This window comes from Colius striatus, chromosome 15 (assembly GCF_028858725.1).
Source record: "Colius striatus isolate bColStr4 chromosome 15, bColStr4.1.hap1, whole genome shotgun sequence".
Taxonomy (NCBI): domain Eukaryota; kingdom Metazoa; phylum Chordata; class Aves; order Coliiformes; family Coliidae; genus Colius; species Colius striatus.
Window position 1 is genome coordinate 7,433,797 of NC_084773.1, and position 24,000 is coordinate 7,457,796.

Below are 24,000 nucleotides of genomic sequence, written 5' to 3' on the forward strand. Positions count from 1 at the left end.
GGCGGGCGGGGCCACGCAAACGAGACGGGCGTGGCTATGCAAACGAAGCCCCCCGCGGCGCCCCGCGCACGAGCCGCGGCGCCCACTCGGGGCCGGTCGGTCGCCGCCGCCCCGCCCCGCCCCGCGCCCCGCCCCGCCCCGCCCCGCGCCGCTCCACGGGCCGGGGCCGCGGCGGCGGCAGTCGCGACCGCGAGATGGCGGGGGGCCGCGGGTGCCCGGCGCGGCGTTGAGCCCCGCCGCCCGCCACACACCCCCCGCCCCGCACCGCGCCGCGCCGCGCCGCCGGGACCCCCGCAGAGGTAAGGGCGGGGGCGGCCGGCGGAGCGGGGGCCCGGCGTTGGGGGGGGGAAGGACGCCCCGAGAAAAACTTTCCACGTTTCGGAACTCATGTGTGTGTGCGCGTGTGTGTGTCTATGCGTCCGTCCCCCACCCCGCCGCAACTTGCCGGTGAGGCGGGCAGGTGAGGCGGGGAGGGGGGGTGGTGCCTGCGGTCCGGTGCTGGGACCCCTGCCCCGAGCTGGCGGCGACAACCGGGTGCTTTGTAGCCCCCTCTCTCCCCGCGCCTGGCAGGAGAGGAATATCGGAGTGGGGGGGTTCTGCCGGTCTCCCCATCCCGCGGGAGCCCGCGGCTGGGCAGGCGCACCTCGGCTCCACTCGGGGCGGGAGGGTGGTCCGCGGGGGTCACGGTGCAGGCAGGGACGGAAACTGGCAGGGAGCTCCTAGGGCATGGGGGCTGCGGCAGGGCTCGGCGGCGGTTGGGCACCCGAGGATGATGAGGCAGGGGGACACTCACCAGGGACCTCCTCCCTAGGACCGTGCAGCCGGTGGCGTGGGGCAGCCGAAGCCCGCGCCGGTGGGACCCCGAGCGCCGGTGGGACCCCCTGTCCCGGCGGGACCCCGAGCGCCGGCGGGCCGGGGGTGCGGGGAGGGCAGAGCGGGCAGGGGACAGGCGGCTGTCCCTGGGGACAGGCCAGGCGTGCCTTGCCGGAGGGCCGGCGGCGCAAACTTGTGCAAAGTTATTCCCCGGGTGCGACGGGCCGCGATGGACGGTTAACGTTGTGATTTGATTTTATTTCTGATTTCCCCCCCCCGGCCCCTGTTCCCGCCGGGGGCACCGTGGGCGCCATGGCCGGGAGCTGGGGCGGGCTCCCCTCCTGCTGCCCATCCTGCCTCTAATTTCTTTTCCCTCCCAAAACGTTTCCTGCTCGCTGGCCTCGCTCCCGAGGCCGCCGGAGCCAGGCGTACGGGCAGCCCGACCTTCGGGCCCCCCAAAGCAGCCCCCGGCTCTCGGCCCCCCAAACGAGTCCCCATTTCAGCTGAGAAAACCTTTCCCTCATCGCTTCGGCTCGGCGGCGCTCAACTGCCCGGCCTGGGGAGGGGGATAAAGCCGCGAGGGATTTTCGTCTCCCTGCGGCGACACCGGCGATGACCAAACTTTAATTGCCAAAAAAACCCCCCTCAACCCCGGCCAGCTCGGGTGCCTGGCGGGGGGGAACGTGGCCGCTCTTCCCTGGAGTTCCCAGTTTCCCCGGAGCGCAGATGACCCTGGCAATACGAGATTTCCCGGCCAAGGTGCGCTCCGATGGGCCGTTTCCCCTGTTTGCTTCCTTGGAATTTGCCTTTCCCGGCCGGGCCCGGGTGCTCCCCGCTCGCTGCCGGCCCTTTCCCCCCTCCTCGCCCTGCGCTCGCTGCGCTCCCCTCCTCTCCCTCTTTTCCTTTGTTTGCCATCTCGCTCCCTGTCTCTGACGCGTACGCCGCTCCATCCAAATGCAATAGTGGGATTTGCCAGAATTATTTCCTAAAGCTGCCGGGGAGAGGGGGGGAGGTTTGCATGATTGGGGAGGGGGGGGCGGGAAGGGAGAGGGGGGGCGGTTATTTAACTGCAACCAACTGGAGTTTTGGCTGGCGGAGGAATTGGGGACTCGGGCTGTCCCGGCTCCGCGCTGGTGGGAAGGGCAGAGCCTGGGAACGGGTGGGAGACGAGGGGGGCGCAGGCTGGAAGGGAACCGAATGCCAGTACAATGGAGCAGAGCTGGGTGTGCTCACGGGGAGAAGGGCAGATTGAAATATTTACTGACTCCAAAGGCAAGGGGAAGAACAAAAATGTAAACGTCGAGCCCTGGGGAGCAGAGGTGCTGCCAACGGTGTGGGGCTTGCCCTGCTGCTCGAGGAAGTGGCGCTGGCGGGGTCGCGGGGGTGCCCGCCTGCTGGTTCCGCTGCCCACTCGGGGCCGGGGCGGGCATCGTGGGGGCTGTGCAACCCGAGAGGGGTCGGCGGGACCGCTCGGGTGGGCTGCAGGCAGAGCCCAGGGGTGCAGAATTGTCTCCCTGGCAGCTCAGCGTCGTTCCTGGGGTGCCCAGAAGGGTTCCTGGCCATCCACCCGGCATCTCTCCATGTGCTCATCCCCTGTGAGGCTGTGCGGTGGTTACTGGCGGAGCTGGGGAGGACATTTCCCTATGGAGGTCACACGGCAGAACCCCCTAGAGCCCCTTTGGTTGGGCACTCCCCGGATGCCCGAGCCCACCCGCGTGCCAAAGCACAGCACATCCCACCCTGGGTGTGTGGCTCCCTGGGGACACGAGGGTCTTCCTACTGCCAGCCTCCTCCCAAACCCTGCCCTAAGCCTGCCGGAGCCCCTGGGGAGGGTGCTGCCTCGGGAGGGGGCCCTGTGCCCGAGGGGGGGCAGCGGGGGCACCACGCCGTGCTGTGCCGTGCCATGCCGTGCTGGGGTGCGTGTGTGGCTTGCTGGAGGCAGCTTGGCCGGCTGCGCTCAGTGCCGGAGCCCCAGGGAGTCCAGCTGCCTGGCACACAGGCAGGGCTTTTTTTTTTCCCCCCCCCTTCTTTTTCTTCCTCTTTTATTTATGAAAAAAAAAAAATCCTTTTTTTTTTTGTACGTTCTTGGAATAATGAAGTCCAGATTTCCTTCATGTTGGAAAGATTTGATCCCCGCTCTGCTCGCTGTGCCTTCGCTGGGGGCAGGGAGGAGAGGTGGGGAGAAGAGGGCTGGGGCTGGGAGCCCTCTGGGTGCTGGCGTGGGGGGAGCCTGCCCGACGGGGTGGGGATGCTGCAGGCTGGGGGGGGTGAGGAGGGGGATGCTGCTCACCTGGGCAAGACTCGCAGGCTTGAGGAGGGGAGTGTGCTGCAGCGGTGCTCGCCGCCGCGCTCGCCTCGCCCTGCACGCTGGGCTTGGCATCCAAGGAGGTGAGGCTGGGTACCCCCTGATTCCTACTCCCCAGCCTGCAGAAAGGGCTTCAACTGAGCTCCCACTCCCCCCGAAGCAGCCTCGAGTCTCTGGTGTGCTGGTGGGGGATGGGGAGATGTGGGGCTGGTGGTGGGTGCAGCAAGCTGACGTCCTTCCCCACTGTGCCCTCTTTGGCAGGCTTGGCCCCCAACCCGGACTCCCCTCGAGCCCAGGCGTGTGCCCACCATGCCCGTGGTCGGTGTCCTCCTCTGGGCCACCCTACTGACTCTGGGCTGGCGGGCTGCCCACACCAAGGACCACGGCTTTGCCACTCCCAGGGTCCAGCTCTCCTTCAAAGGTAAGAGCCTGGCGGTGGGAGTCGGAGCAGGGTGGGTAGGGTGGGACCTTCAGAAGGTGGAGGGGATGGGGTGCTCCAGTCCTGGCTGCTCCTTCTCCTCACCCCGGGGGAGGCATGAGCAGGCTGCACCCCATGAAATCTCCACAGGGATCCATATCCCAATGTGGCTGAGCTCACAGTCTGTCCCCCCACCCCAACCTAGGAGGGCTGATAGCCTGCTCAGTCCCCTCAAAACGCTGCTGCTTGCTGGTGGGTGGCTCCCTCTGTCTGGCAAAGCTGGGTGCTGAGATACAGGCAGCACCCCGAGTCCAGACAGCAGCTTGACGACACCCCCCAGCTGGTATTAACGCCTGGGAGCTGGCAGGGAGCCGGTGAGAGGCAGGAGGGGAGGATGCCGGGTGGAGGGAAAGGGCTTAACCCTTTGGTACCGGTTCTGCCCAAGCCACCCAGCCCGCTCTGAGAGCTGGAGAGGGAAAGGTGGGCTCAGGTGAGCTTGGGGATGCATGTTGATAGGCAGGTTGGTCCTGAGCTCCTGCCGCGGGGATGCTGAGAGGGGGTGGGATCGGTGGCAATGAGGTAGGGCTCAGAGTGGCAAACCTCAAGGAGCAGAACAAAATTCAGCCCTGCCAGCATGATGTGTTGGGTGCCGCCGGCGTGAGGCTGGGCTGGCTGTCCTCTTGGACGTGTCCTAGCCCTGGGATGTGTGTCAGGAGGGTGACAGGCACAAGGAGCCTCGTGTGTGCCCTGTGTGTGCCCTGCTTGGGGTCCTGGGGGAGGCGAGTTGCCACGGGAGAGCCAGGGCTGCCAGGGCTGCGTCCCTGCTGTGGCACCCCACTGAGGCAGACGAGCCTGGGGCGTGGGGACAGAGCTAATGGTGAGCGTGGCAGCTCCGGTGTGGCAGAGGCCAGCAGGAGGGGCCGGGGGGGCTAACGGCAAACAGGGTGAGACAGTGGTGTTAAAGGCTGGTCTAGGCAGGAAAAATGGCTGGTATGAAGAGCCTGGGGACAAGTCCAGGCTGGAAAGGAGCAAGGAGTTCCTCCTTGTGCGGCAGGCGCTGCTTTCCCCTCTGAAAGGTGATCCGAGGGGACTGCAGAGGCACTTTGGCTGTGACCATTGCCTGTCCAGGGATGCATCCCTCGACCCAGTTTAGAGCTTCCTCTCCCTGTGGTGAAGCCCTGGCTGGACCCGGTGCCCACAGCCCTGGCGAGGTGTGTGTTAATGCCCACTGCTGTCCCGCAGCCGCTGGCGTGCCCCGGGAGCAGGATTAATTCCGGATGAACACGGTTAAACCTGCTGTGGCGTGGGGGCTGCCTGGGGATTGGCTTTTTTGGCCATGGTTTGGTGGAGCCAGAGGTCCATTGTGGTGTCCTGGGGACCCGGGAGTGTCACCCAACCGCCTGCCCTGGGATCTCCAGTCCTTCTCCCTCCTGCCTGGCAGGGGTCTGGCAGGGCTGTGGTGGGAGAAGGGCCAGTTCGTACTTGCAGGCAGAGAAGTGCTGGCGGTGTGCCGGATCTGAGCATACCGGGTTTGGGAAGGGATGCTGCTCACCCTTTCCCTGCCCCTGCTTTTGCAGCAATGGGGGAGAATCAGCCCAGGGTCTTCGTCAGGGGCCAGCCTGGAGCCACACACCAACAAAGCAGCTTTCCTGAGTCAGTCATCTGGATGTGGCCTTCTCAAAGCCATGAGGCTGTGAGATATGGGCATCAGCGGTGCTTCCCAGCTCAGCCCTTCTTTTTGTCTGGGGAGCCAGGGCTGGAACCCAAATCTCCAGCCCCAGCTTCCCTGGGATGTCTGCAGGCAGTGGGGCTGGGCTGTGAGATGCTGGTGGGATAACTTGGTCAGGCCCATGGGGATGTGGCTGTGGCACCACGAGGGACCCTGTGGCCGTTGCTGAGGCCATAGCCAGGAGGTGCTGCTGTGGCTGAGGAGCAGATGCCTGCAGCAGCATCCTGGGGCTGAGGCACTGCCTGCTGGGCCTGAGGTGGCTGTGGCCTCCTGCCGTTTCTCAGCGGGGAGCCGGGGAAGGAGCTGTGTTGGCGGGAGCCGTCCTTGTCCCTGTGTGTGTGTCCCCCCAAGGCGCCTCGCCTCTGCCACGCTGCCTGGAGCCCCGCCAGCCCCGGGAGCGGCTCTGGGTTTGTTTGCCTTTGCTTGTTATCGCGCGCCGGAGGTTTGTCGCAGCTCCCCGGGGCCTGCGTCATCCTCTACGGAGCCCCATCCTCTCCGAGTGCTTTAGCAAAAAAATCCCTATAAAATAAGGAAGCGATAGGAAAGGGGCTGGAGCCGAGCTCCTTCACCCCAATGCAGGGTGATGGGCTGTGCAGGGCCATCCCTTGGTCCTCCCTCCCATCCCATGACCCCCATGGACGCTGTCGGTCTGTCCTCCCTCTCAAGGCTTTCCTGTCCGTGTGTCACGGGAGGAAGGTGACCGGCACTGGAAAGAACAGTGCTGGGAGCGGCTCCGGCACGGCTCCCTTTTGCCAGCAGCTCTTCCCAGATCCCAGCCCGGTGCCGGCCAGAAATAGGGTGGATATTTTTAATCATCTCCTTGCTAACAATTCCCCCCCCTCCCCGCCTTCTCTCGTACACATCCTGCAGCCCCCTCTCCTCTGGGCCTTCCTCTGTGCCGGGGGCTTGGGCACCAGTGAGGTCGATGCTTTGCCCATGAGGATGCAGGAGGTGATGATGGTGATGGTGGTGATTCATCCCTCCCTGTCCTGCTCCCCATCCGGCGTGGGAAAAGCGTGCGGGAAGGAAGGGTGGGCTCTCGCCCCGCATCGCTATGGGAAGCCCTCGAGGTCAGGGCTCTCCGTTGGGGCTTCAAAAGGGGGAGCCGCTCCCCCACCGCCCCCCACGGCGATGGGAACAGCCGTGCCGGCACCTCGGCAGCTCTCGGAAAAGCCGCGGCAGAGGTCCAGCCAGGGCCGGCCGGGTGAGAGGCAGGGCAGTTCCTGCAGGGGGAAAAAGCACTTTAAAATGAATAAATCAAGCATAGAGTCTCCTCTTGGCTCTGCTCTCAGTCTCACCGTGCTCCTCCCCGCTTTGTGCCTCAGTTTCCCTTCCCGCCCCGCTGGCATCTCGTCGGGGGGCCGTCGGCACCCTTGATGCAGGGCGGGGGCATGGCAGATGGCTGGAGAGGAGCCTGGCGAGGGGGCCATGTCCCTGAGGCCACCCCGGCGCCCTCCTAAGCTGCCGCAGCTGTGGGCACCGCTTGGCGACAGCGGCTGGGATAAACACAGGGGGGACACGGCAGTGTTGGGGCAGCCAGGGCCAAGGGCTCAGGGACAGCCAGCCCTGGGTACGTGCTGGGAGGGCTGACGGCCGTCGGTCCACACTCTGATGTGAGTTAGGGGATGCAACAGACCCCCCCCATGCTGCTTCCCAGACCCCTCCAAAGTAGAGGGGGTGGCCACAACTCCCTCTCCTGTGCCCTGGGGTTTGGGAACATGGGGCTGAGCCCTGTGACCTCTAAGAGGATTTCTGTGGCTGGGGCGGTGGAGGGCTGTGGTAAACCTCCACCCACACCTGCTGGGACTTGCTGCCGCTGGAGCTGAGCCCCCCAGGCTCCATCTGCAAAGCCTCATAAGCTCCTTAACACCCCTCAAACCCTTCCTCCTGCCCTTTCAGCCCCCTCCCCAAGCCAATACCTAATAAGCTCGTTATCTCTCAAATTAACACCGCTCCTTCCAGAGCAGTGCAGCCACTGTGGCTTTTTCTGGGGATGCTGGCGTGTGTGTGCATGTGGATCCAGCGCTGCTGGCCCCTGCTCAGGCTGTTCCCCCCTCCCTTCCCCGCAGCCTTTTCATCGCAGAGCAAAAGGCCTGGAGAAGCCCCCAGCTCCCCTCTCAACACCTGGCCCTGCCCTTGGGGGCTGCAGAAGAAAACAGCAGCAAAATATTGTGCTTAAAAGCCCCAAAGGCAGCGTGTGGGGGGACCTCTCAGCTCAGCCCTTTGCTTTTGAAGGGATTAAAGCTGTTTTCGCAAAGCCAGGCTCCTTGCCGGGGGGTTTTCCTGCCGCCGGAGCATCCCCTGGCCCCGGGTGAGCGCTGCGGGGCCGGGGTCCCGCTGCCAGCCCTGCTCGCTGGGGCATGTCCTCCCGCGGGGCCCGGGCCCGGCTGCCCGGGGGATGAATCAGCGGTTTCGGATGAAGAAATGTGGTTTCTCTCTCTCAGTTCTTTTTGGTTTTTCGTTAATTGTTGTTGCTTTTTGGCCTGTGCCCAAGTGGCTGGGCTGGGAGGCGGGGAAGCACCCGGCCGGCCCTGCTTTTATCCCCAGGGATTTGCCCCGGGTGGCCACGGCACCTGTCCCGGGCCGTGTCCCGGGGGGAGCGGGGCCGAGTGCCAGCGCGGGCCGGGGCTGGGGGGGCTGCGGGGGCCCGGGGCTGGAAGGCAGCGAGCGGGAGCCGGAGCCATTTCATCTCTCAAGGCCTGGCAGAGCGGCTTCGGTTTCCTCCCACCTGTGAAGCGGTTTAAATGGGAAAAGAGCTTGGCTGGGGGCCACGGAAACTCTCTTATTACATGTAATTAGCTTAATTACATCATAAATAACCCATCAAGGGGTAGCGGAGTTGACGCTCAAACAAATAAGCAATTCTGCTTTCATCGGGCGACCCACCCAGCGCTTTGATCAGCCCCAGGAACAGCAAATGCCACAAACACACGGGGGACCCTCCATTGCTCCTCATCCCTCATCTCCACCAGCTGCCCAAAAGGCTGCAGCCCCGATTTCAAGCAGTGGGGGGGGAAAAAAACCCTCAAATGAGGCAGCAGAGCATCCCCAAAATCTGGGGCACGTTTATCATTTGGTGGGATAAAGAGCTCCAGGATGGAGGTGGGATTTATCCCAGCTGGGCCAGGCTCCCCTGGGATCCACGCTCGGCTTCTCCATCGGCATTTGGAGGGGAATCGTTCCCTGCCCCCCTCCGTGGAAAGAAAGGGCTCCCCAAAGGCACTGCCGCAGCCAGCCAGGGGGAGAGGGTTATTGAATATAAACACACTGTGTAATTTACATGCTAATTATGTTGAATGCGCTACAAGCCCATAATTAGAAACTAATTAGGTGAGAGCCGCCTGTAATTGGTTTTTTGGAGGGGGAGGTGTTGGTAGTGATGGTGCACCTGGGGAGGTGACCCGCTCGGGTCCTAGTGGCATTAACGCTTCCTGCCAGCGCCGTGGTGGTGTTTGGGGGGCGATTTGGGGGGCTGGGGTGGGGGGACCAGCCCTTCCCCCACCCCCAGGATGGTCGGTTATGGAGACCCTCAAAATCTCACCGTTGCTGTGGAGATGGGCAGCAGTGTCCGTGCCATGCCCATGGGCAGGGAACGCTTATCCCTGCCAGCGTGGGTGATGGTGGAGGTATGGGTAAGGGTGGAGGAACGGGCAGGTGCCAAATTCAGCCCGAATTTGGCATCATGAGGGGAATGTGGCTTTTGGAGAGCATGTAATGGAGCGGTGCTGCTGGCCAAGCATCCCCCCTTGATACCAGCCGAGGGGCTGACGGGTTCCTGGCCGCAGGCATCGCTCCAGGGCACAGGGTAATTAAGTCTCAGCGCCCGAGGCCACTGACTGATGCTGGGGAGGTGAGCGCTCGGGGGTGGCTGGGGGGGGTTGGATGGGACACTGTGAGGGGACGGTCCCCAGGGAGGCCACCCTGGCCGTGATGCTGGGCAGCTCCCAGCTCCAGTGCTGGGCAATTAAAATGGGATTAGGCTCCTGGCCAGGCGGGGAAGGTCTGGTGCCGGGCTGGTAGCGGGGACTGGGAGGGAACGTGCTCATCAGGGCGCAGTGGCTAATGAGCTGGCGGCTTCTCCATTGAGGGGGACACACTCTGCCCCACTCCATCCCCAGAGATCCCCCACAGTGGCCGGGGGCAGGTTTGGGGGCACTGTGAGGGAGGGATTAGGCGGAGAGGGCAGGGGGGTGACCGTTTGGGAGGTCAGAGGTTGGGGCGAGGGCTTGACCACCTCTCCATCCCCTTTGGAGAGGGCGTCACGGGGCAGTGGGTCCGTCACCGCCCTGTTTGGGGGTGCCCCCTCTGATCGCTGGGCTGTGGGGGGCTGAATGGGGCCCTTGACAGGTGGCTGGGGCCTTTTGTGCTGCTGGTCCTGTCCCCTGCTGTGGCTCAGGGCCGCCCATCCTGGTGGATGTGGGATATTTGGGACCGTTGCTGTTGTGGGACCCTCCGCTGCCGATGTCCTGGTGCTGCCCGACTCAGCCCCAGGGTTCTGTTAGGGAGGATGAGGATGGGACTGTGTTCCCTGGGGAGGCTGGAGCTGCTGTCCCCAGGCCAGGCAGCGATAGCAGATGTGGGGGTGTCCCAGCATAGGGACTTATGGCTGGGTTAACCCCATCCCTGGCTTTGTCTGCCCTGAGGCTGTCTCTGCCCTGCCCTTCCCTGACTCCCAACCTCCCACCACCACCAGCATCCCTCTGGGGACAATCCCACCTCATCCATCCCATGCCCACCAGGCACTGCATGGTGCACACACCTACACACACTCATGCATACGGTGTAGGGCACGTGTGTACACACAGATTGCGTGCTTATGTCCACACACACACGTGGGGCACACATATTGCACACTGTACACACACACAAACATGACCTGGGGGACAGCTGCAGGCCATGGGGCACACAGGGAACACCGTGGGACAGTCTTGAGACACTATGGGACAGGCAGGGAAGGCCATGGGACAGGCAGAGAAGGACGTGGGACAGGCAGGGACACCATGGGACAGACCTGGGACACCATGGGTGGCAGACGAGGCAGCACTGGCAACAGGGGAGCATCTGGAGCCCAGATGGGCCAGGCAGGAGGAGGAGCGTGCTGTGGCGTGGGTTGGTGGATAACCCCCCCAGCCCCACGTCCCTCACACTGCCTCATCCCACCTCTGTGTGGTGGGGGGCACCTCCCTGCCTGCAGCCCAAGCTGCCAGCCCCTCCGTGTGCCCTCCGTGCTCACCCTGTCCCTCCAGCCCTGCTGCAGGCCCTCCTGGGCTGGGGGGTTGATGTCATGTCCTGGGCAGTAGCAGCCTCCCTGCTGCAGCTGAGTGGTGACAAAGGGGCTGTGGGTGCCCCACTGCCAGCCCTGGCACACGACCCCTTCTCCCAGTGACACCCATGGGCACAGATCTGGGCATACCCCTGTGCCCCCTTGACATAGACTCCCAAAGTGGATGGCATATGGGCAAGATGGCATCTTATAGGGGTGGTATCGTATGGCTATTGGTGGCATTCAAAGGGGTGACACCTCCAAAGGGAGTGGCATTGTGGCAGATGTCATCCCATGGAGGTGGCATCTGATGGCAGGGAGTGGCATGCAGAGGGGGTGACACCTTTGAAGTGGGTGGCATCCAGAGCAGTGTCCCATGGCGGGAGGACCCGGGTCTCGCGTGTGCCCCGGCCCCTGCCACGTGGTCCTTGGCACCGGCCCACATCATCTGCAGCACTTCTGCCTTCCATCTGGCTGCCTCATTGCACTTGTGAATATTCATGACCCTCATTATCCTCTTTCACTCGTTGCTCCCACACTCAGGCTAAAAATAACTTCCCCAGGGGGGATGGGGGGAGCGGGGCGGGGAGGAGGCTCATCCCCACCCTGGGAGCTGCCTCCTTGGGGTCCCAGTGCTCCCACCCGAGCAGCCGGTGGCCTGGCTGGGACAGGGGATCCCAGAGCAGGAGAGGGACAATGCCAGAGATCTTGGGAGCAGCAGACTCTTGGCTGGGGTGCCAGAGAGCCCCCACTTCCTGCCCCATCTCAGCAGGGAGCTCCATTCCTTGCTGTGAGGTGCTGGGTCTCCTGAGCCCAGGTCCTGCAGCTGCTTCCCCTGGGCTCGTCCCAGTTGGCCATGAGCATTCCAGTCATTGTCCCCTGTCCTGCATAGAGTTGGCAGCCTTGTGGCACTCATGGAGGGGAAGGTGGCCACCGTGGCCTGGGGGGTGAGCAGCATGGGGCTCGAAGCTGGGAACCACCTCTAATAGGATGTCCTCCAGCTGGGAGCAGGATTGGAGCCAGGGCCAGGGATGACACCGGGAAAGATGGGTGTCCCTGGGGTGCTGACACCCTCCCCTTTGCCCCCGCAGAGCTGAAGGCAACGGGCACCGCACACTTCTTCAATTTCCTGCTCAACTCCAGCGACTACCGCATCCTGCTGAAGGACGAGGACCACGACCGCATGTACGTGGGCAGCAAAGACTACGTCCTGTCGCTGGACCTCCACGACATCAACCGCGAGCCCCTCATCGTAAGCCGCCAGGGCAGGGAGGAAGCCGGGCACTTCTGGGGCATTTGGGTGCTGGGAGCTCGTGGGTGGGCATGACTGGTGCTGGTGCGGCTGGGTGGGAGCTGGTCTCCAGCGGGCTGCTGTCTCTGCAGATCCACTGGCCCGCCTCGCAGCAGAGGATCGAGGAGTGTATCCTGTCGGGGAAGAACAGCAACGTGAGTGGCCAGCACTGCTGGCAGCTGGGCTGGGGGGCTGGTGTCCTACAGCCTGTGGCCTCGTGTCCTACCCTGGCAAAGCCATTTCCCAGGGCCCCGGTGCTGTGGCAGCGGCTGCAGCCAGGATGGGATGGGATGGGATGGGATGGGATGGGATGGGATGGCACTCTGAGGTGCGAGCTGTCCTGCCAGCCCACTGTGCGAGCACTGCAGGCCTGTGCAGCTACATGGGCGAGATGGAGGCTGAGCTCCCCGTCACTTTCCTCCTGCCAGCCAGAGATGGGCACTCTGGTGTGCCAGCCATGGCGTGGGCCAACCCCTGACCCGTGCTGGCCCATGCCACGTGCCAGCCCGTGACCCCATGCCAACCCATGGCCAGTGTCATCTCATGATCCATGCCATCCCATGGCCTCATGCTGACCCACAACTCGTCATCCCATGACCCATGCCAACCCATGGCCCTAGGCCAACCCAAGACCATGCCAGCCCATGACCTATGCCAGCCCATGATTCATGTCTTCCCACGGCCCCATGCCAACCCATGATCCATGCCAACCCACAGCCCATGCCATCCATGACTCATGCCAACCTGTGGCCCTTTGCCAACCCATGACCTATGCCAACTCCCATGCCATGCTGTGGCCCCATGCCAACCTATGTTCTATGCCAAGCCATGACCCATGCCAGCCCATGGCCTGTGCCAAGCCATGGCTCATGCCATCCATGACTCATGCCAAACCACAGCCCTATGCCAACCTGTGACCTGTGCCAACTGTTGGCCTTATGCCAACCCATGATCTATGCCAACCCATGCTATGCCGTAGTCTCAGCCCAATCTATGGCCCTGTGCCATGTCCCATGCCAGCCCATGCCCCACATCAGCCTCTCACTCCCAGCTCCTTGGCCTGCCTTCTGCTCTCCCCAGCTCCTACCCTGAGGTGCCCATCCCTAGTGGGGATGCCGGCAGACGGTGGGAAGGGGGGTTCCCCCATCCCCTTGCTGGGATTGGCACCCGCTCCTCTGCTTCCCAGGGGGAGTGTGGCAACTTCATCCGCCTGATCCAGCCCTGGAACCGGACCCACCTCTACGTGTGCGGCACCGGCGCCTACAACCCCATCTGCACCTTCGTCAACCGCGGGCGCAAAGCCCAGGTGAGGGGTGGGAGGGAGGGGGGAGGCCAAGCAGTGCCACAGGACTGAGGGGCAGCGGGGGCACAGCTCGGCTCTGCCAAGGGTTGGGGGGTGGAGGGTTGTGGGGCAGCGGCAGGCTGGGCCATGGCTAACGGTGCCGTGCTGCCGAGCTGGGCCGAGCCGTCTCTGCAGACCAAGGACCTCTGTTCACACCGGAACCAAGCTGCCCCGGCTGGACCCCAGCGCTGGATCTCCACCGGGCCCAGGGGCCTGTCCCCCTGGGTCCCACCACCACCAGCTGCCGAGCCCTTCGCTGCAGCCGCAGAGGATGCCCAGCGCCAGCGCGGCACAGGGAGAACCGTGGCAAGGATATCCTTGGATGGATGTGAGCCCCGGGCTGGACATGTGGCAGATGGAGGAGCGCTTTCTGGACAGCCCTGGGAGGCAGATGGTCTCTGCAAGTAGCAGTGTGGATGTCCCGGGAGGCCCTGCATCCTGTGAGGTGTCGTCCTCGCTGCACTGGGGTGACGGGTCCCAGGCTGTGTCCCCCCACCCCGAGGAGAGTGAGCTGGGTGCTGCCAGAGCTGAGGAAGGAGCACGGCGCTGGACATGGAGGACGGGCATCTGACTCAGTGCCCCCAAGCCTGGCACAGGCAGCGAGAGAGGTGGATGCTGCTTGGGCCACTGCCGATTGGGACTGGACTGGGACGGGACTGGGCAGTGGCAGCAGTTGAGGAGGACCAGAGGTGCTGGTGCAGTTGAGGACAGTGTGTCAGGGCCAGTGGTGGTGTGGCAGGGATGGGGGATTCCAGTGACCCCGCAGTGTTGGCAGCTTTTCCTGTGCCGTGGCTCAGTGCCGAGCTGTTGCTCCTCTCCATGGGGTGCTGCCAGCCCAGTGCCAGGTGCCGTAGTTGCATCCTGGGGCTTGAACCCAGCCTGAGCCACTTCTGCTCTCTCTGGGGCACCCAAATTCTGTGCGAGAGAGTAAGACCCATCTTGGAGAAGCTCCAGCTGGAGGCCAGCACAGCCTGGAGCATCAGGGCCCCCCCCAGCAGCACTAACACAGGGGGCCACAGCTCTGCTGCTCCATGGGCACCCACTACCCCAGCTCTTGGGGTCCCCCCCTGCCTCAGGGGGTCCTTCCCCCCGCCGATGCTAACTCTCTGCCCTGCTCCTTCTCCCCAGGGGTTTCCGCCGAGCCAGCCGGGAGGCCAGGAAAGCAGATCCACCGACAGCCCCCTCAGTCCAAGACCAGCACAAAGCAAGGTGGGAACCGGCCTGGGAGCCTGCCACAGCCATGCCCACCTCTGCCCTGGGCACACCGGAGCCGCGGGCTCCTTCTTCCCACCGGCATGCTTCTGATCCCCGGGCCGGGCGTCCCGTGCCTCGGGCATCCCCACCGTCTCCTTCCCTCTTAGCACAGCATCTTCCAGCCACCGGCCTGGTCTCTGCTCTCCTTCTCTCACTAACTCCTTCCTCCCAGGCCGCGTTCGGGCCCCTCATGGAGGACACTGTCAGGGACGGGGGCTCTTCCCCCTGCTACGGGCTTTGCCCTTGGAAGTGGGGTCATGTGTCAGCAGAGCCACTGGGCTTGGGATGATTCAGGGGAGGACGCCAAGGTGATGTGCAGGAGGTGTTTTGTTGGGATCCACAAAAGCATCCCTGAGCAGAGGCTTCTCCCTGCCACAGGAGGGGCTTGTGTCACATCCCAGCGGGCGAGCGGACTGAGGGAGGCAGCGATGGCCCCAGCTGCTGGAGACACCCAGCCCCCAGCCCGCCCTGACAGTGTCAGCCCCTGAGCCTTTCCCCTCTGGACTAACATGGGTCAGTGCATGGGGTGTGGGACACGGGCACCCTGTGGCAGCCTGGGGCTCCCCCTGCCCATCCCTCGGCCCCCTCAGTGTCTCGCCAGCTGCCGTTGCCGTTCCAGCCCTGGAGAAGCTCCCCACTGCAGCTCCGTGTGCCCACACCCACTTCCAGCAGCTCCGATGTGGTTTAAGGCATGTTAGCTGAGCGGTGGTGCCGGCAGCGGCGTGGCTTTTGGATTGCCCGGCCGGGAGGGCTAGATGGTGCAGCCAGGGCCAGGGCTGTGCTGGAGAGCCAGGCTGTCTCTGTGGAGGGTTTGCAGGGCCAAGTGCCAGGCAGAGATGGTTGTGATGGTGCTGGTGGCGCAGGTGTTGTGGTGCAGTGATGGGTGGCAGAAGCGTGGCCATGCCCATCTCTGGGGCTGGGGTGCCCCAGGAGAAGCTGGCTGAGCAAACCCTACAATGGGAGAGGTGCATGGTGTGCCTCCTGCCTCCACACCCCTCCTGTCCTTTCCAGAGCCAGAGGCTCTGCCAGAACCCTGCTCGCCTCTTGACAGAGGGTGGCTGCCACCATGTCCATCACCCTTTCATCAAAGCCAGGATGTGAGGCCAGTGGGCAGCTCCACCTGCCTGTTTTGATTGCCATGTGCCTGAGCTCCCCATGAGCACTGCAGAGCTGCTGCAGGGTCTATACACAGTGGAGTGAGGGCTGGCCCAGATGTGCCAGCCTGGCCCTGCTCCCACAGCTGGCATGGGCTGGGGACTTTGTGTGCATCTCTGGAGGCAGTGGGGCCTCACCTTTATGTGGGGATGTGTGACGGTGCCAAGAATGGCTGTGGGGAAGGCAGAGGCAACGGCGGAATGGCGTGTGGCAGATCCCCTGGAGCGGGTGCAGCATCCCACTGTGATGCCAACCCAGTGGCACCTACTGGAAAATGGGTCATGGCGAGAGGAGCGTGGTGGGTTTGTCACCCAAGCTGTGCCACTGGCCAGAGCCTGTGTGCCGAAGCTGCTGGAACTGTGTGACCTGGAGCCAGTGGCATGCTGCCCAGCCAACCCGAGTGAAGAGGCAGCCGGAGGGAGATGTTCGCCCAGAAGTGGACCTGAGGGATGGAGGCCCCGTTCCAGCCTGGCAGCTCAGCCAAGTCTCCAAGCTGTGGAGGGCACGGTGAAGCACCAAGAGGTGTCAGAGGAGTGGTTCATGGGGCTTCAGCTTCTCAAGAGACCTGCAGACCCCTGGTGTGGTCCATCTACATCCATCCTTGCTGCTGGGCTCCATCCCAGAGGCATCTCCCTCTCCTGGTGGGTGTTGGAAGGTGCCACAGGGATGGAAGGGTGAAAATCTAACCTGCTTCTCCATCTGCTTCCTTCCCCAGGATTATATATTCTACCTGGAGCCAGACAAGCTGGAGTCGGGCAAGGGGAAATGTTCCTATGACCCCAAAGTAGACACTGTCTCTGCATTAATAAGTGAGTCCAGTGGCTGCCCGTGGCTGGCACTGCCTGCGCTGGGCAGGGGGAACATGCAGGAGACATGGGACAGCTGCTCCCAGCAGCGTCCTGCACCGCCCAAATGTCCCCCAGCACTCGGGTTCCTGCCCCTGCCACCTCTGCCCGCTCCCACTGCGGGCGGCTGGGCACACGGCATGCCCGGTCCTGGGGCACCCGGGGGCACGAGTTGGGGGTCCTGGATCCAGCCACCCAAGCTCTCTGAGATGGCTACAGGGCTGGGGCTGGGGGGAGCCCAGGGCAGTGGGGATGGGAGGGTGGCACTAGGTGGGGATCCCCAGCTGATCTCTGTGCTCTGCAGATGAAGAGCTCTACGCTGGCGTCTACATCGACTTCATGGGCACGGACGCAGCCATCTTCCGCACCATGGGCAAGCAGACGGCCATGAGGACAGACCAGTACAACTCACGCTGGCTCAACGGTGGGTTGGGGTGTGTTGGCCAAGGTTCCCCATGACCCCAGTCCTGGAGATGAGACCCGTCATGTCATACCATGTGTTTCTCCCAAGACAGACACAGGAGCCAGCACGGGCAGGTGGATGAGGGGGTTGGGGAGTGGATGGATGGATGGATGGATGATGGATGGATGGATGATGAACAGATGAGTGATGGATGGGTGAATGGATGGAGGATGGATGACAGATGGATAGATGTGTGGGTGGATGAAAGGTGCTTGGATGATGGATGGATGGATGAATGATGGATGGATGGGTAGGTGGATGGATGGATGGATGGATGATGCGAGGAATCTAGGCAGAAGAGCAGAGGGCTGTCTGTGTGGGGCAGTGACAGATTTGCTGGGCAGCAGGAGCAGCCCGCTGCTGCGAGACAGGTCTGTCTGTGCCGAGGCCCGTGCGTGGGTGTGTGCAGGGCTGGGATGTGAACCGTGTGGCCCGCAGGCAGTGACCCCGCACGTCCTGCTGCCGGGCCGGGAGCAGCCTCCCGCGGGGCAGCAGCTGAGCAAACAGCGCGGAGCAGATGGACTGGTCCCGCCGGGCCGTCACCCGGCGCGGGGAGCTGTCAGCACAGCCCAGGCACCGCCTGATGGATGGCACCGGCAGCTTCCTGAGAAGCTTCCTCTCTCCAGGGGGGCAGGACAAGTTCCCACCGCCCTGCTCACAGAGATGCTGGAGCTCTCTACCCTGGAGACCTCAGGGATGCTCTGAGCTCCTCCTGGAGCACTGATAACCACCAGAGCGATGGTTCAGATCCAGCTCTCACCCTCTCACAGCAGTGCTTTTCCAGGAGCAGGGGGCTCAGCATCCCACTCCGGCACAGGGCAGGGGTTCTACTGGGCTGATGGTGCCGTGCTGTGCTGTTCCAGACCCAGCCTTCGTCCGTGCCCAGCTCATCCCCGACAGCAGCGAGAGGAACGATGACAAGCTCTACTTCTTCTTCCGAGAGAAGTCAGCCGATGCCCCACTGAGCCCTGGCGTCTATTCCCGCATCGGGCGCATCTGCCTGGTAAGCAGGGCTTGGGCAGGCAGGGAGCAGGCAGGGGGCGGGCAGGGGGCAGGCAGGGGGGCAGGCAAGAGGGCAGGCAGGGAGCAGGCAGGGGGTGGTCAGGTCTCAGAACTAGGGCCTGTCTGTTGCAGAATGACGATGGGGGTCACTGCTGCCTCGTGAACAAGTGGAGCACCTTCCTGAAGGCCCGACTTGTCTGCTCTGTGCCAGGACCCGATGGGATCGAAACACACTTTGATGAGCTCCGTGAGTGGACAAGGAGGGGGACGGGGTCCTTCTTCACCCATGCAGGCTTGGGGGGCACTCTGGGGAGGGTTGGGGACTTCCTTGGTGTCCCCCAACTCTTATTCTCTCTTGGAGAGTCGCTCTGCCTCCTGCCCTAGCGTTACGGTGTGAGGGGTTCCCTGCCCCTTCCCCATGGTGACACCCCAATCTTTCTGTCCCAAGAGGACGTTTTCATCCAGCAGACTCAGGACACCAAGAACCCCGTTATCTACGCCGTGTTCTCCTCCTCGGGGTGAGTGCTGACGCTGCTGGCACGGCGCAGCGGGGGGTGGGAGGTCCCCAGCCAGGTGGCAGACGCTGCGGTGGGCATTCAGCACCGAGCTGGAGAGTGGCAGCAGGTCCTTCCTCCCAGGTCGGTCTTCAAGGGCTCTGCCGTCTGCGTCTACTCCATGGCCGACATCCGCATGGTCTTCAACGGGCCCTTCGCACACAAGGAAGGACCCAACTACCAGTGGATGCCCTACACGGGCAAAATGCCCTACCCCCGGCCGGGCACCGTAAGTACCCGCCGGGCACGCGTGGGGATGGGCACCCTCAGACCCGTCCCCGGTGACCCGCTCACCGAGTTCCCGCCGCAGTGCCCCGGCGGGACCTTCACCCCGTCCATGAAGTCGACCAAGGACTATCCCGACGAGGTGATCAACTTCATGCGGGCGCACCCGCTGATGTTCCACTCCGTGTACCCCACGCACCGCCGGCCGCTGCTGCTGCGCACCAACGTCAACTACCGCTTCACCACCGTGGCCGTGGACCAGGTGGACGCGGCAGACGGGCGCTATGAGGTGCTTTTCCTGGGCACAGGTACCCACGCCGCGCACCGCGGGGAACGCAGCATGCTCCGGCGCGGCCCCGGAGGGCGCGGGCACTGCCAGGGCTGCCCAGAGCACGGTGCCCTCCGCCGTGCTGGAGCGGGGTGAGGGGCTGAGACACCTCTGTCTCTCCTCGAGGCTCCAGCCTGGTCCTGCTCCCTGCCCTGGCGCCCATCCTGGAGGCCCTGTCGTCCGCCCTTAGCACAGTGCCCATCCCTAGAGCCAGGGATCCAGCATGTCACCTCCTATCTTAGGGGACCACCCAGCCTGGTCATCCACCTGCCCCAGGGCTCATCCCAGGAGCCCCACCATCCAGCCTCGTCCTTTCCTGACCCCCGTGCCCATCCTACTGGTGCTTCCTGTCCTGCATCCTAAGCCCACCATCACACAGCCTTGTGCCTTCCCTGCCTAATTGCCCATCCTAGAGGCACCAGCATCCATCCCAGTGCTTCCCTGGCTCTAACACACATCCTATAGCCCCTGTGATCCATCCCAGTCCTTCCTCTGCCCCACTGCTGTTCCCACCCTGGCCTGGGTGGGGTCAGTCCCTAGCCATGGGCAATGACCTGAGCCAGTACAGCACACCCCAGGCGTGGCTGCCCACTGTGGCAGGAGAGAGATGGGGATGGACTTGGGGAGGTCCTTCCTCCCCCCAGCCCCAGCAGGGACCTTCTTCCCAGAAAGGGAGGGCATAGGCTCCCAGAGCTGGCACTGAGCACCTGGGCACTGTGATATCTTGCAGATCGGGGCACTGTGCAGAAGGTCATCGTGCTGCCCCGGGATGACATGGAGACGGAGGAGCTCATGCTGGAGGAGATAGAAGTGTTCAAGGTAAGGGCTGGCCTGTCCTCCACCCTCTGCTGAGTGTCCTCAGCCCAGCCAACCAGCCCCTTGGGACATCATCTGGCCCCATGAGACACCAGCCAGCCCTTATCTGTGTCTGGAGGGACCGCAAGCATTGCTCCTCCTGCCTGCTGCCCCCTCACCTCTCCCCCTGCCCACGCCAGCTGCCTGCAGGGAGTCTGGGGTGCCCACTCGGGGGCTGCAGCACCAGGCCAGGCGGTCACTCCTCCTTCTCCTTTGCTCCTGCTCCCACCTAGGTGCCGGCGCCCATCAAGACAATGACCATCTCCTCTAAAAGGGTGAGTCACGGCGCGTGGCAGGGGCTGGGTGGGTCCTGTTGTTGTAGGAGTTTCCAGACTAGGTTCAGACTAGGCCCTTTAGCTTTCTGACCTCCTTCTGAGAGGAGTGTGTGTCAGTTGGATCCAACCTCAGTCCTCAACTGTAATTAAGAGTTGGGACTCGGTTCTGGCACAGAGTTGGTTTATTACAGCTCAAGCCAGACTCCCTCTTATGAGAGTGATCCCAAACCAAGAAATCCCTGGGTTATTACACCCTGACAATCCCAGTTCCCTCTCTTGTGACAGCTTGCTCCAGTAGCCATGTTTGAATCTGGGGTCTTATTGCTTTGTCCAGCTCCTGCTGATTTCTGTTCTTACCTTGGAAGTCTCGGTTTTATGCAGGTTTAAAATCTTAAAGTCTTAGCTTATCTGCACTTGAGTGTCTTTTGTTAACCCCAGAGTGATTTCCTCCCTCTCCTAGCTTATCTCCTTGTTTAGCACCCAGTGACTCTCAATGAATATCACCTGAAGTTTGTGACCTCAGCACTCACACAGTTGCTCAGCTTCAGCAAGTTTCAATTCATCCTGGTTTTGCACAATTCTAATCTTTTCCAATCAGGTTATTGTAGTTTCCAGCACAGGCTGTGGCACTGCCAGATGTCACCCTGTCACCAGAGCGAGTGGCCCTGAGTGGCCCCGGTGTCTTGGCCGGTCCCCATTCCAGGAGGCTGCAGCTCATTCTGAGGGGTCTTCACAGGGTGTGGGGACAATATAACATCTCACCCCGTCCTCTCTGCCCCCCAACAGCAACAGCTGTACGTGTCCTCGGCCGTAGGCGTGACGCATCTGGCCCTGCACCGCTGCGGGGTGTACGGGGAGGCGTGTGCCGACTGCTGCCTGGCGCGGGACCCGTACTGCGCCTGGGACGGCAGCGCCTGCACCCGCTACTCCGCCTCCTCCAAGAGGTACAGGGGGCCGGGGAAGGGTGGCAGGGAGGGTTCCCCAGGCCCAGGCTGCCCCCCACTCACCTCCTGCTCCCCCACAGGCGGAGCCGGCGGCAGGACGTCCGGCACGGCAACCCCATCCGACAGTGCCGAGGCTACAATGCCAACGGTGAGGGCTGTGTCCCGGCTGGGGGCAAGCGGGGCACGGGGAGTGGCAGGGCAGCAGCCAGGGAGCCACGGGGGAGATGGCTGTAAGGGGAGGTAGGGGATGAGGGTGAGCACAGGTGGGTGGGTGGATGGATGGATGGAGAAAGGGATGGAGGAATGGAGGGATGAGCAGGTGGATGGGTGGATGGATGGATGGATGGATAAATGGATGGATACATTAGGGAAGGAGATGAACGTGGACAGCTAGATGGATATGTTGGGAAGAAGAATGAGTATGTTTGAATGGATAAAGTGGGGAGAAGAATGACCACAAGTTGATGGATGTGTAGATGAATGAAAGGATGGATGGATGGCTGGATGGATGGGTGTAGATACTTCAGAGGATGGTGAACATGGATGGATGGACAGACACCACTGTGGAAGCATGGCTACACTAGAGGAGGAGAGCACTGGCTGGGTGGCTGTGCAGCTGGGCAGAAGGCAGAGCCGTGACTGCAGGTGGCCAGGAGCTCTCCCTCGGTGGGCTGTGCAGGAGGGCAGCGGGGCAGGGGCACGTGTGACCTGTCTGCCCGTGGCCCCCCTGTAGCCAACAAGAAGGCAGTGGAGGCCGTGCAGTACGGGGTGGAGGGCAGCACGGCCTTCCTGGAGTGCCAGCCCCGCTCGCCGCAGGCCAGCGTCAAGTGGCTGCTGCAGAAAGACAACAGCGACCGGCGGAAAGAGGTAGGGCAGGGTGCTGGGCAGGGTGCTGGGCAGGGGGCTGTGCCAGGGGGCTGTGCCAGGGGGCTGGGGGTGCCGGGGAGTGCCAGGCAACTGAGCCGAGCCGCTTCTCCCCCCCAGCTGCGGGTGGAGGGCCGGGTGCTGCGGACGGAGCAGGGCTTGCTGCTGCGTGCCCTCCAGCTCAGCGACAGCGGCCTCTACTCCTGCACTGCCACCGAGAACAACTTCAAGCACACGGTGACCAAGGTGCAGCTGCGCGTCCTCAGCGGCCGCGCCATCCACGCCGTGCTGGTCCAGGCCGAGACTCCCCCCGGCCTGCCCGCTGCCCCCACTGCCCGCTACCAGGACCTGCTGCAGCTCCTCACCCAGCCTGAAATGGGACTCCTGGACCAGTACTGCCAGGGCTACTGGCGGCACACGGCTGCCAGCCCCCCGCAGCTGCTGGCTGGCCTCAAAGCCAAGGAGCAGCAGGACCAGAAGAAACCTCGAAACCGCCGGAATCACCAGCCAGAGACCTACGGGCATACATGAAACCGTCATCAGGGACTTTGCTAGCACAGTGGTCTATTTTTCCCCCCTTTTAATATTAAAAATATCTATAAATAAATATATATATATATATATATATACACACATTGAGGCACACACACAGACACACACACAGACACACACACACACACACACACACACGCTCCCCCGCGGCGGGAGGCCATATTTATTTGTGGGTTGTACATAGTCACTGAGGTGATGTGACCCCCCCACCTCCTGGCCCATGGGGCAAATGGGGAGCCCTGGGGGGGCTGCAGACAGCATTGCTGCCTTCCCCCTTGCTGCAGGACCATGGGATTCTGGTGTGTGGGGGTTGCCAGGCCCCGTGGCCACCGTCTCCTCCTGGTGTGGGACACGGCACTGCACTGGGACCTGGAGGTACTGGATCCTGGTATGGGAGGGGGTGATGCTATGGGAAAGCCAGGAGAAGATGAGGCAGGGGGAGAGGTGGTACCAAACAAGATCTGACTCCATAACGTGGATATGTCCATGTCTGAGTTTCCACACACAGTTATTGAGGAGCAAACGTGTTCCACAGGGAAGCTGAGAACCAGGCAAACCTGGGAGAGAGGAGCTGTGGTGCCCAGGGATTGCTGCCCTGGCCCATCCCCGGGGCTTGGAGGCAGGACACAGGACCCTTGAGACAGAGCCTGGGTGTCTAGGCCACACTCAGGGCTCAGTGGGGGGCTCTGGGTAGGGAAGGAGAAGGGGCTGTATGAGGGTCAAACCTGGAGCAGCCAAAATTCGAGGGTGCCCATGGGTGCTGGGAGCATGCAGCCCATCAGCCTCCCCCTTGGGGCACCTCAGCAGGTGGAGGGTGTAAATAGCTGTATATGGGGAGCACAGGGGTGAGGAGGGCTGAGCAAGTGCCCTCCACCACAGCCAGGGCACCCCAAATAAACACTGGCTTTGGGATGGACGCGGGCGCCTGCGTGTGCTCTGTCGGGGATGCAGGGGGCCCTGGGCACACAGGGCAGGGCACCGGGGGGCAGGAAGGGTGCTAGGGGGTGGGCACTGGGCAGGATGGGGGCACGGGGAGGTGGGAGTTGTGGGGTGGTACTGTCTGTGTGTTAGGGGTATGCTGGAGTGGGCTGGTGGCCAGGACTGGCTCTTACTGGAGGCACTGGTAGCACTCAGAGTCGGTACTGGGCACGCTGGGGGAAGCAGTGGAGCACTAGGATTTGATACTAGGAGAGGATATTTAGTGGTGCTGGGGGCATGAGGTGGGAGACACTGCCGGGGTCACCAGAGGTGGTACTGGGCTGTACTGAGACACTCCTTGGACATTAGAACTTGGTGGTGGGAGCACAGGGTAAGGGAGTGATAATGAGCTGTACAGGGAATACTGGGGATGGTAGTGGGTGAGACTGAGCTGTACTGGGGCCATGCTGGTTTGTATTGGGGATAATGGAGATGGTACTGGGCTACTCTGTGCAGTTCTGGGAGGCACTAGAGTTAGTGCTGGGAAGTCCTGAGCTGTACTGGGGCAGTACTGGGACACTGGGACTGGGACAGGGCTGTACTGG

The 24,000-nt window shown here is 63.0% G+C and overlaps 1 protein-coding gene across 2 annotated transcripts; it reads left to right on the forward strand.

Annotated features, from left to right (window-relative positions):
* Positions 1–216: 216 nt before the first annotated feature.
* On the forward strand, positions 217–23,393 carry LOC133626811 (semaphorin-3F-like). Of its 2 annotated transcripts, XM_062008039.1 has the most exons (19): positions 217–299; positions 3,380–3,539; positions 11,620–11,780; positions 11,912–11,974; positions 13,006–13,125; positions 14,290–14,370; positions 16,286–16,379; positions 16,720–16,839; positions 17,742–17,881; positions 18,013–18,127; positions 18,329–18,398; positions 18,519–18,663; positions 18,745–18,967; positions 19,718–19,806; positions 20,076–20,117; positions 20,904–21,061; positions 21,142–21,209; positions 21,795–21,928; positions 22,046–23,393. In XM_062008039.1, the coding sequence occupies exons 2-19, from the start codon at positions 3,428–3,430 to the stop codon at positions 22,454–22,456; spliced, it is 2,346 nt and encodes a 781-aa protein (XP_061864023.1). In that variant the 5' UTR covers positions 217–299; positions 3,380–3,427; the 3' UTR covers positions 22,457–23,393. The 2 variants fall into 2 exon arrangements, with proteins under 2 accessions (XP_061864023.1, XP_061864025.1); XM_062008041.1 differs by lacking the exon at positions 14,290–14,370.
* The last annotated feature ends 607 nt before the right edge of the window (positions 23,394–24,000 follow it).